General features: G+C 34.2%; 1 protein-coding gene across 1 annotated transcript; it reads left to right on the top strand.

Moving 5' to 3' along the window:
- Positions 1–10781: 10781 nt before the first annotated feature.
- LOC130947660 (40S ribosomal protein S30) lies at positions 10782–11218 on the top strand. Its single transcript, XM_057876397.1, has one exon. The coding sequence runs from the start codon at positions 10885–10887 to the stop codon at positions 11071–11073; it is 189 nt and encodes a 62-aa protein (XP_057732380.1). The 5' UTR covers positions 10782–10884; the 3' UTR covers positions 11074–11218.
- Positions 11219–12434: the final 1216 nt, after the last annotated feature.

A 12434-nucleotide genomic window follows, 5' to 3' on the forward strand; every position in this document is an offset into this window, starting at 1 on the left:
CCCAGCCAGGTACCCTGGCTGGGCGTTTAAACGCCAGTTTTCCTTCTTCACTAGGCGTTTTGAACGCCCAGCTTTTTCTGTGTAATTCCTCTGCTGTATGTTCTGAATCTTCAATTCTCTGTATTATTGACTTGAAAAGACACAAATTAAATTTTTTTTTTTGAATTTTTAATGATGAGGGATAATCAAAATGCCACTAAGATCAAATAAACAATGCATGCAAGACACCAAACTTAGAAGTTTGTATACTACTGACATTAACAAATTGAGAATGCATATGAGAAACAACAAAACACTCAAGACAAGAGAATTTAAAGATCAGAGCAAGTAAATCATCAAGAACAACTTGAAGATCAATGAAGAACATAATGCATGTAATTTTCGAAAATTAGAAGACTAAAAACATGCAATGGACACCAAACTTAAAATTAGACACTAGACTCAAACAAGAAACATAAATTTTTTTTTTTTGGTTTTAAGATTTTATAATTTTTTGAATTTTTTTCGAAAATTATATGGAGAAGAAAATAAAGAGATTCAAAATTTTTAATAAGAATTCTAGGAATCATGCAATGTTAGTCTAAAGCTTTAGTCTAAAGAAATTAGACATGGCTAGCCAAGCTTCAGCAGGACATTGCATTCATGAGCTAAATTGATGAGAATCAATCAGCTTTGGTGATGATGAAAACATCACCTTGAAACTCTAGAATTCATTCTTAAAAATTCTGAAGAAAAATACCTAATCTAAGCAACAAGATGAACCGTCAGTTGTCCAAACTCGAACAATCCCCGGCAACGGCGCCAAAAACTTGGTGTTGTTGCCGGATCAAAACTTGGCACTGTTATTGAAGGGAACAAATACGAAATTGTAGTTAGGACATTTAATTCCCCGGCAACGGCGCCAAAAACATGGTGCACGAAATTGTGATCATCAATGGCGCCATCAACATGGTACGCTCAATTGCAATCTCAACTCTTTATCACAACTTCGCACAACTAATCAGCAAGTGCACTGGGTCTCCAAGTAATAAACCTTACGCGAGTAAGGGTCGATCCCACGGAGATTGTTGGTATGAAGCAAGCTATGGTCATCTTGTAAATCTCAGTCAGGCGGATTCAAATGGTTATGAAGGATTGATAATTAAAAGATGAATAAAACATAAAATAAAGATAGTGATACTTATGCAATTAATTGGTGAGAATTTCAGATAAGCGTATGGAGATGCTTTGTCCCTTCCGTCTCTCTGCTTTCCTACTGTCTTCATCCAATCCTTCTCACTCCTTTCCATAGCAAGCTATATGTTGGGCATCACCGTTGTCAATGGCTACAGTCCCGTCCTCTTAGTGAAAATGTTCAACGCGCTCTGTCACAGCACGGCTATTCATCTGTCGGTTCTCGATCATGTTGGAATAGAATCCATTGATTCTTTTGCGTCTGTCACTAACGCCCCACAATCATGAGTTTGAAGCTCGTCACAGTCATTCAATCCTTGAATCCTACTCGGAATACCACAGACAAGGTTTAGACTTTCCAGATTCTCAAGAATGCCGCCATCAATTCTAGCTTATACCACGAAGATTCTGATTAAGGAATCCAAGAGATAAACATTCAAGCCTTGTTTGCATGTAGAACGGAAGTGGTTGTCAGGCACGCGTTCATAAGTGAGAATGATGATGAGCGTCACATAATCATCACATTCATCATGTTCTTGGGTGCAAATGAATATCTTAGAACAAGAATAAGCTGAATTGAATAGAAGAACAATAGTAATTGCATTAATACCCGAGGTACAGCAGAGCTCCACACCTTAATCTATGGTGTGTAGAAACTCCACCGATGAAAATACATAAGTGATAATGGTGATCATTGGCTTCGGCCCCAGAAAGGGAACCAGAAGAACCAAGATGAGAATACAATAGCAAAAGGTCCTATTTATAGAGAACTGGTAGCTTAAGGTTTACAAAAAATGAGTAAATGACATAAAAATCCACTTTCGGGCCCACTTGGTGTCTGCTTGGGCTGAGCATTGAAGCTTTCATGTGTAGAGACTTTTATTGGAGTTAAACACCAGCTTTTGTGCCAGTTTGGGCGTTTAACTCCCACTTCTGTGCCAGTTCTGGCGTTTAACGCCGGGCAGTCTTGAGCTGATTTGGAACGCCGGTTTGGGCCATCAAATCTCGGGCAAAGTGTAGACTATTATATATTGCTGAAAAGCCCAGGATGTCTACAATCTAACGAAATTGAGAGCGCACCAATTGGGCTTCTGTAGCTCCAGAAAATCCACTTCGAGTGCAGGGAGGTCAGAATCCAACAGCATCTGTAGTCCTTTTCAGCCTCTGAATCAGATTTTTGCTCAGGTCCCTCAATTTCAGCCAGAAAATACCTGAAATCACAGAAAAACACACAAACTCATAGTAAAATCCAGAAAAGTGAATTTTAACTAAAAACTAATAAAAATATAATAAAAACTAACTAAAACATACTAAAAACATACTAAAAATAATGCCAAATAGCGTATAAATTATCCGCTCATCATTTATATTTTCAACTATATTAAAATTCTTGCAACACTATTGTTGATCTTATGCTCTTCCATGACTATGAACCCTTGTGATAATTTGAAGTTGGTCCGCTGCGATGTGTTACTTTTGGTTTTGATCATTTCTCTTTTATAGGATCTCATACTTTTGTTAGTTGATTTTCTTTCCAACACTCTTCATTGTTTGTTCATCCTTGTCTACTTGTGATTTCAACAATTCCTTGTCACATTTCTTTCTTTCCTACGATCTATTATCCTTCTGAATTGTTGAAATAAGTTATGTTGAAGTTTGAATTGTTGAAATCTCGGAAATTGGTGTGAGATTAGAGTGTAAACGTTAAGCACGTCGTTTTAACCCTAGCCTGTTTTATAACCTTTCACCGCCTTTCTTTACCATCACATGTTTGAACCATGACTTCTTTTACATCGAGCATGCTTTGTAACTTCTGCCTTGCAATTACACTCCTACCCTTATATCTTTATGCTGTATGATAATCAAAGTAATTGAAGCTATATATACTTGCAAGACCCCTGCTTTTTTAAAAGTATGCAAAAGTAAAGTATTCAAAACTATTTTAGTAATTCTATGTACCAAGTTAATTTTCGAGGACGAAAATTTTTATAAGGTGGGTAGGATGTAAGCCCCAAAAATTTCGGAAAAAAGCTTATTAAGGGTTAATTTCGATTTATTTATTCATTAAGTACTTTAATATTAGAAATTATTTTATTAAAAAATAATTAAAGCAAATTTTGATTAATTGAGTTTAAAATAATTTAAGGTTTTATCTGATTTTATAATTATCGAATTATTTTTGATATTTAAATTATAGAGTTTAGCAAATATAAAATAATAAGAATTTTATACAATTTGGTTTAAATAATTGAGTTTCAAAATTTAATACTTTAATTATTTTTATAAACAAAAAAAATTAATTAATTATATTATCTTATATTTTAATTGATAAACAAACAGTATTTTTTTTAAAATAATTTTAAGGGATTAAATAGAATTTCAAATTTATACAATATACTCTAATTTACTCAAAGTTCCTAACTTTACTTTTGTCCTAAATTAAACCCTAATTCCCAAATTAGAATCCACTAACCCTCAACCCTCCTCCTCACTCTCTCAACGGACATGCACAACCCAGCACACACCTACACCTTCCCTTCTCCCCATTAGCAACTGCCAACCCCATTTTCCTTTTTCCTTCACGCGTAGCACACAACCCACACAATAGAGAGAAAGAGATCCGAGAAAGGAGGGAGAAGGGCATGGCGCCGCCGACTGGGTACTAACGCCGTCCAGCTTGCCACTGCACCGGCCACGCCCTGGAGCTCGCCGCCGCCGTGTTCTGTTGTTGCCGCCGTCGCGGATCAGATTTGAGGCGTGAGAGAGAGAGACGCAAAGGAGGAAGGAAGTCGCGCGTTGCCGCTGCACCCAGTCGCACCCTTGCCGTGAAGCCATCACCACTGTTAAGGAGCAGAGCCACGACGAGAGAGAAGGTTGCGGGCCTGGGACCGCCGTGCCATTTATGAAGCCACTGTGATGCTGCTGCAGTCGAGGTTGTCATCACCTCTGACGGGTTCCACCACGGGGAGAAGCTCGAGTGGGAATGAGGGGGGCGCGACCAGACATGAAAGGAGGGAGAAGGCAGGCTCGCCGGAGAAAGAGGAGGCCTTGTGGCCATGCCTGGCTGCCTGGAAACTTGATGTGACCGTCGGAACCACCACAGTGACTAATGCTATTTGGTTCAATCCTTAATCCTTAATACGAAAAGCGTTTTCATTTCGGAAATCCTTTTAGTTAATGTTCTGTTATCATACGCTGAGGTTTTGTAGTGTTAATTGCTATAAGATTGAGTTTTGGTTATTGTATGTTGCGATTAGAGTAGTTGTGGTTGATGCGAAAGTGGTTTGGAGCAAAGATTGTGGCTGCTACGTTGCGGGCTGAGAGGAAAATGAAGTTTTATTATGTAATTAAGTCGCAATTGAGGTAGGGTTTTTCTTAAAGCTGCTGCGATGCGGCTTGTTGTTCTGAGAAAAGGGGGCTGGAATTGCCTGTGAAAATCCCAGTTGCCTGGCTGTATAATGAGGGGCGTATATGGTCACTTTGAACCTTTATTTTTTATGCTGGGGTAACCCAATAGGAATTGCCTGAATAGCCAACAGATTTGCCCAGTTTCGATTAGCCAGTTCACTCACCTCTGTATCATGAGGGAAGAGTAAGCGATCAAGCCACACAGGACCATAGTTTCGACGCAAAAAAGGGGCGAAATCGAGATCTTCATTGTCAAAATCTTTGCAGGAATGAAAGAGAGAAAAAATAGCCCATAATCGGTCTTCATCCAATTGTGTGTTTGGGAAATTGGGTTTGTAATCAGCCAATTGAAAACCTTCGATGTGCTGTTTATCAGTGCCATCGCTTCCAAGCTTTGTCATAAATTTTCGAAAATGGCATTGAGTCATAGTTGGAGTAGCCAAAGAGGGCCACCTGTTCGATTATATTGTTGTTTCAGAGACAATGAACGAAATGGCCAAGTTCTTCGAAAATATGTCCTAGAAGTAGTTTGGCCAAATTGAGAACTTTCTTTTCATGAAGCAGAGCAGCCAAAGGTAGAAAGAGCTTTGACATTTGAACACTTCGGGAACAAAATAGGATGGCGTTTAGCCAATAGAACAAAAAGGCTACGTGTTCATCATCTGAAATGTCAATGCCTTCTTCTCCCATGTTATTAGCAATGAAGTTGCTGTAAGAACTGGATAAGGTAACATTGTATTGGTGCTCAGGCTGCATGTGGGGGACACAATCTAGAGAGTTAATTGGGAGCTCTGTAATAGCAGCTACATCCAAGAAGGACATTCCAATCATTCCACAACAAAAGTGGAAGTTGTTGGTTGTTCTGCTCCAAAAGTAAGTCATAGCCCCAATCATTCAAGGGAGTGTTGTAAGTGAGAAATGAGAGAGCTTTAGTAGTTCTTGTATTCCTATAAACCCCCAATCAGCACTCTTTGCGGGTTCAAGGCGTTGATACCAGGCCGTGAAATCGTGTCCCCGAGGGTTAATCTTCGGATTATTCCTGAAAGGTTTTTGATTGATGAACTGGGAAATGTTAAAAGCTTGTTAATCAACAAATCTTCTCCTTCAGCATTGGGGAAGAAAGGGAGTTTTTTGTTGGCCTTTTCTAAGGATTTGATTGGTCCGAGGAAACAATGGGTATTTTCACCTACTGTGAAGGGGATTAAGATTCTGGTATCATTAATCTGCAGTTGAGGATCATCAATTATTTCATCGTTGACTTGATTCAGTATGTGGAGGGCTGGTAGAGCTGATGTTGCTTCTGCATTGCCTTTACCCTTGTCTTGGGTAATAACATGAGAAGAGGAACCGGCCATTGTTGAATAGAGAGGAAGGAGACGAAAGATTGAAGATTTTGTAAGGAGGTTTTTGATGTAAGGAGGATTCAAAGGGAAATGAGTTCTGAAAGATTTGAATAAGGGTGACGATAATGAATTTAAAGTGTTACTGTAGGCGTTACTGTGAAAGGGATGCAAAAAGAGATAACTTCGTGAGGAAGATGAAGTGGTAGAGAGAGAAAGTGCAAGTCTCGGGAGACGTGTCGAGTGGGTCAATAATAATGAGGAGTTTAAATGGTAATTGTTACTGATTTACGAATTTGAGAATTAAATTTGGATTAAGTATTTCATCTTCTAATAAGTGCTATTGAATGCAAACACATTAATCTAAGGGGGGTAATTTGTTGATCGAAAAATATTTTCGATAAAGGTAAATTGGTTCGAAGGAAGGCAGAGACAATTTCTCGAAAAAGATGTGTGCGTAAGCTTGGGATTGGAAGTGTTCGATGCAAATTAAACTTTGATTGACTCATTAATAGAATAAGCTCAATCGACTCATTAATCGAATAGGCCTAATCGAATAGGGACATTTGAATAAGTGAATCGAACAGTTATGATAGTGGAACAGTTAAAGGCCTACATCATGCGAGGAAATCATGGGAACGTCTAGGTGGGAACGGTTACCAATGGGAATACATTCAAATCTGTAATTTCGTAATTAATTTTAATTAATTTTAGTTACCTAAAGTGGACTATAAATATTAGGAAGACTTAGGGAATAAGGGTTGGAACTTTTACTCAGAAAACACTCAAGCACACTCACATCCTAGGGAATTCTTGAGTTTGCGATCGAGTAACTTTTCTGTAGGGTTCCTTCTATCTTTTCATTCTTTTGGTATACTTTTCTGTAAACTTTACATTTCAAGTAAATTTATTTTTCAAGTGTTCTTTATCTTCATTGTCCAATTTACATTTTCGCATGGTTAATTTCTAAGTTAAAGTCCTTTGATCCAATCGGAGGCATTTTATTGCTTTCTTTTAATTTCATTGCAAACCTTTTTCATTTTTTGTCTATCTACTTTTCGAAAACTTTATTTCTTTCATTTCTTTTTTCAATTTACAAATTTTAATTTATTTATATTTCTAAATCCAATCTAATCAAAGACACTTTGATGCACTTCTAGAAACTGGTACCTGCATAGAAGAGTAGGTTTCGCTCCCAGACCACTAGATATCGAACCACCATCAATTTGTTAAAAATCGACAAAACAGAAATAATATCCATTGTCATGAGAATGATCATAGCATCATAGACTTTTTTACAGATATTTTTCTCATCATATTATTGTTGATGAATATTCAGTCCAAAAAACATAAATTACTTATCTTAAACATTCAATTTGTGAAAAAGAATATAAAATCGAAATTTGTTTATATGAGAAAATATGATCAGGAGACAAACCACTATTGTCCGGATTAGCAAATTCAGCCACAAATTCATCTGTTATCTATAATGTAACCACAATCACATTAAAGTGAAATAACAAAACCGGAATAATCGGTAAATCACTAAACCCAATATTATTAATGAAACTATAAAAGTATTTACAAAATCTAAAAATCAACAACTCAATATTATTAATAACAGTACAAATTACAAAATAAACAAAAGTAATTTGAAGCAATAATGCTTACCGACAGCGAGGGAGGAAAGGAAGTGACGACAATGACAGAAGAGTGATAACTTCCGGCGAAGATAGTTTAATTCATATATAATTAACAAAATAAAAAAATTAACTGAAAAATTGAAGAACTTACTGTGGTAATTCATATAATTAACAAAATAAAAGAAAATTAATTAAAAAATTGAAGAACTTACTGCGACAGAGAAAGCAGAAAAGGCCTAGAATCCACGGCGACACAGACAGATGCTCGGCAGGATAGAGGTGGCCGACGACAAAAGCTTCCAAACCAACCTTCTGATGACGACGACAGAAGCTTCAAACCGACCTTTCGACAGTGACGACGAGAAAAGCTTTGAGTGGCGAGGGTGGCAACTGCTGGTGGTCACTGTCGACGCCGATAATGGTAGGGTTGGTGGAGGCGTTCTTTCTGCTCGTTGGAGACTTGGAGAAAATTATGGTTGGAAGGAAGAGGGAGAGGGAGACATTGGTGAAGCTGCGTTTGAGAACTGGGGGACTGGGTTAGTGACTTAGTGGGTGTTCTTTTTTTCTAGCATCAAAACGATGCCATTTTTTATCTTGGATTATAAAACCAGACCTTAAAAAAACTCGTTAGTTCGGTTGGTTCACTGGTTAACTACCGATTCGGCCAGTTTTTTAATCGATTTTTAGTAAGACGGTTCTAGGAATCAACCAGACCAGCTATATGAACTCAATAATTAAAAAATTAATTTGTGAGATCACTGGTTGAATCTTAATATTTTAATATAGTTTTTTTAAAATAATTACTAAATTTATTTAGTGAGATCTAAAAAATTAAAATATCTAAAATAATTACTATTTTTATTTAATGAAATCTAAAATATTAAAACTAGTAAAATATAGTAGTTATTTTACTAAATATTTTGGATTTCACTAAATAAATATAGTAATTATTTTAGATATTTTAATTTTTTAGATCTCACTAAATAAATATAGTAGTTATTTAAAAAAATTATATTAAAATATTAAGATTTAACAAGTGATCTCCAAATCTGTTTTTTAATTATTGAATTCTACTATATAAATTAAACAATAATAAAAATTATAATTTTAAAAAATTTAGAAGATTTAACTTTTAAAATGACCACTATATTATTTAGTGAGATTTAAAATATTAAATTTTTAAATATATAACCAACAATAATTTAATAAATTCGTTTAAATAAAAAAATTTCACTATAAAAAAATTACAAGTTGAAAATGTAAAATTTTAAAATATAAATAATAAAATAACTTTATAATAATTTAATTATTTTTATTATTTTATGTAAAGAGAATTTTTATTAAGGTTTAAAAAATAATAGAGTAAAGTATCGTTTTTGTCCCCAACGTTTGGGGTAAGTCTCAAAGTTGTCCCTAACATTTCAATCGTCCTATTTAAGTCCCCAACGTTTCAAAATTGACTCAATGTTGTCCTACCGTTAGGGATCCGTTAATAAAATTGACGGCGGGACAAAATTGAAACGATTTTGAAACGTTAGGGACTTAAATAGGACGAAAACGTTGGGGACAAAAATGATACATAGAAATAAATTTTAATTTTATTCTTCAATAATAATAATTTTTTACTATACATAGTATTCAATTATTTTTAATCACATTTACACTTAATCACATCACTTTTATTCTAAATAATTTTTTTTATTTTATACTTAAAGTAATGTAATTTTTTTATAAATAAATAAATTTTACACTTTTATTCTAAATAAATAATGTAATATGAATAGAATGAAAGTGTAAAATTATAAAAAAAAATATAAGTAATGTGATTGAGTAATGAAAGTAAAATTACATTATTTAGAATGAAAGAGTAAAAGTATAAAAAAATTAATTTATTTTGAATGAAAGTGTAAAATTATAAAAAAAATTATAAGTAATGTGATTAAGTAATGAAAGTAAAATTACATTATTTAGAATGAAAGTATAAAATTTATTTATTTATAAAAGAATTACAATACTTAAGCATAAAATTATAAAAAATTTATTTATTTAGAATGAAAGTGTAAAATTAAAAAAAAATATAAGTAATGTGATTAAATAATGAAAGTAAAATTATATTATTTAAAATGAAAGTGTAAAAGTTATTTATTTATAAAAAAAATTACATTACTTTAAATGTAAAATTATAAAAAAAATTAATTTATTTAGAATGAAAGTGGAAAATTATTAAAAAAATTATAAATAATGTGATTAAATAATGAAAGTAAAATTACATTATTTAGAATGAAAGTGTAAAATTTATTTATTTATAAAAAATTTACATTACTTTAAGAATAAAATTATAACAAAATTAATTTATTTCAAATAAAAGTAATGTGATTAACTGTAATTTAAAAAACGATTGAATATTATGTACAGTAAAAATTAATATTATTGAAGGATAAAATTAAAATTTATTTCTATGTATCGTTTTTGTCCCCAACGTTTTAAAATTGTCTCAATTTTGTCCCGCCGTTAATTCTATTAACGGATCCCTAACGGCAGGACAACATTGAGTCAATTTTGAAACGTTAGGGACTTAAATAGGACGATTGAAACGTTAGGGACAACTTTGGGACTTACCCTAAACGTTAGGGACAAAAACGATACTTTACTCAAAATAATATTATAATTAGTTCTATAAAAAATATTTTAAATTTAATATTATGAAGAAAAATAAAAGAAATTTATATAAGGACTAATTTGATTAATTTTTAAATTTTTAGGGATGAAAATGACTTACGTCTAAAATTTCAGAGAATATTTTGATTATAAAAAACTTTTTTACACGTCAAGTAACACGCGGCGTGCTAAGTGTCACTAACTTGAAACATCAACTAATTATCATGTGACACGTGGTATTAACCTACTACATTATCTTCTAACCAACGAAATGACCAATTTGACTTATATTTTATCTTTAAAAGACTAATATGACTAAATAATTTATTTAAAAATTAATTTAAAAAATAAATAAACTGAGGAATTTAATTATTAATTTTTATCTTATTGAGCCTAAATTGCAACCAGTTATTTGTGATGTTCACAATTTTCATGGTCCACGGAAAAAATATAAAACAGATGAAACTTCAAAGAATGGGCCGAAAATGGATAGAAGCGAAGATAACCCACAAGTAAGCCCGTATGCCTTTAAACCCTAGTAAGTAGCAGTACAAATAGCAACCTCGCATTATTCAATTGATCTTTCTGCTCATAGCCGCTGCAACAAACAAAAGAAGAGCAAGACAGAACCACTCAGCTCCGAATCACAACGCAAACAAATCATGGGTAAGGTTCACGGATCCCTAGCTCGTGCCGGAAAAGTCAGAGGTCAAACCCCAAAAGTTGCGAAACAAGACAAGAAGAAGAAGCCACGTGGACGAGCACACAAGCGCATGCAATACAATCGCCGATTCGTCACCGCCGTGGTGGGATTCGGAAAGAAACGAGGACCAAACTCATCTGAGAAGTAAGGGAGATGATGCTTGAAGGATGGTTTTATTTTTATTTTTGATTTTATTAGTTTGCGAGATGTATTACTTGTTTATCAGTTGATTGGTGGATTTAAAGATGTTGAAGTTCTGATTATGGTTCAATGAAAGTTTTTTTGGTAGCTAATATTGAACTATGTTCCCCCTTTAAGATTTTTGCTAGTTAAAGCAGAGCTTATCTTGGTGTTCAAAAGGACCAAAATTTTGTTTATGTTCATATCTTCACCGTTGACTGATTATCTTTTATCTTTAAACAATTTTTTATGTTTAGAGTTATCAAACCGATGTTGGTGATTTGAATATCTCGACACTAGTCATCTTAAATATGAACATAGGAGGATTGGTTGGTTGTAAGGGTGCCCCTAATTTCGCACCTTAAGCAGCCCATAGATCAAAATATGGCTTCCCTTTTTGATGAAATGGTTAATTTCTAGCATATACCTTCATCATGCTAGTATCTTTAAGATTGGTTTGGTCTTGGCCTTTTAGGGTTGAAGTTCATCTACATCTTGTAGCAAGTATAGTAAATACATGTTTCTTCGTAAGTTTGGATTATCAGGTCTGAGTAACAATGGTCGTATCTTATCACCACGTACTAGTCTATTATTATACTAGCTATCAGTCGGTGATTGATTTTGTGTAGCGGACAACCTTAGTTTACCAGCAACTAATTCGTCTCGACCCTTCTTCCTTGCACTTTTCTCTGAAAGCAAAATCAATGATATTGTAGGCGATGAGGATGTTAGAGATTGGATCCTTAGGTTATTTACCATTGTCTTATATGGAATTTTTGGTGTTCCTGATATGGTGTGGTTTGAACTCCCAGAACAAGTGAATTGGCTATCGCCATTGCCATAGAAACCTCGCATTTTCTGAGGCGTGCGTTTATTGTGGTGATAGTAAGTAGCATGTGGCTGTGTGCCTGAGTTTGATGTTAAAATATCCTCTTGATGATTTATTTTGGCCACAATTAGCTTATGTAATATTTGGTTAACCACCTAATGAATCCTTGAATTTAAGTTTATTGTATTTAACAGTTGCTCTGATCTAAACAAATTATAAGAATCGTTCCCCCATGTTTTCCAAATTAGTACGCATGACCCTTGGTATGTATATCACTGAAGAATCAGCCTTCAACCATCTTCAGACTTAAAGCTCCCCAAACCATGACCCAATCTCTTGTGATCGTATGCTCCTCAAGCTTGTGTTCATGTGCATTGTTTGTCTAGAAAAGACAGGCAGGAGAGGGATAAGTTTGGACTTTCCAGTTTGCAATAAAACATTGTAGGACTGTACTGCTGTCCTGGTAAACAAAGTCCATGGATGGTGGTGGAAGAGAAAAG

The sequence above is a fragment of the Arachis stenosperma genome, chromosome 1 (assembly GCF_014773155.1).
Source record: "Arachis stenosperma cultivar V10309 chromosome 1, arast.V10309.gnm1.PFL2, whole genome shotgun sequence".
In the NCBI taxonomy this organism is placed as follows: domain Eukaryota; kingdom Viridiplantae; phylum Streptophyta; class Magnoliopsida; order Fabales; family Fabaceae; genus Arachis; species Arachis stenosperma.

Coding starts and splice junctions, on each gene's coding strand:
- LOC130947660 (XM_057876397.1), top strand. CDS start 10,885: ATGGGTAAGGTTCACGGATCCCTAGCTCGTGCCGGAAAAGTCAGAGGT.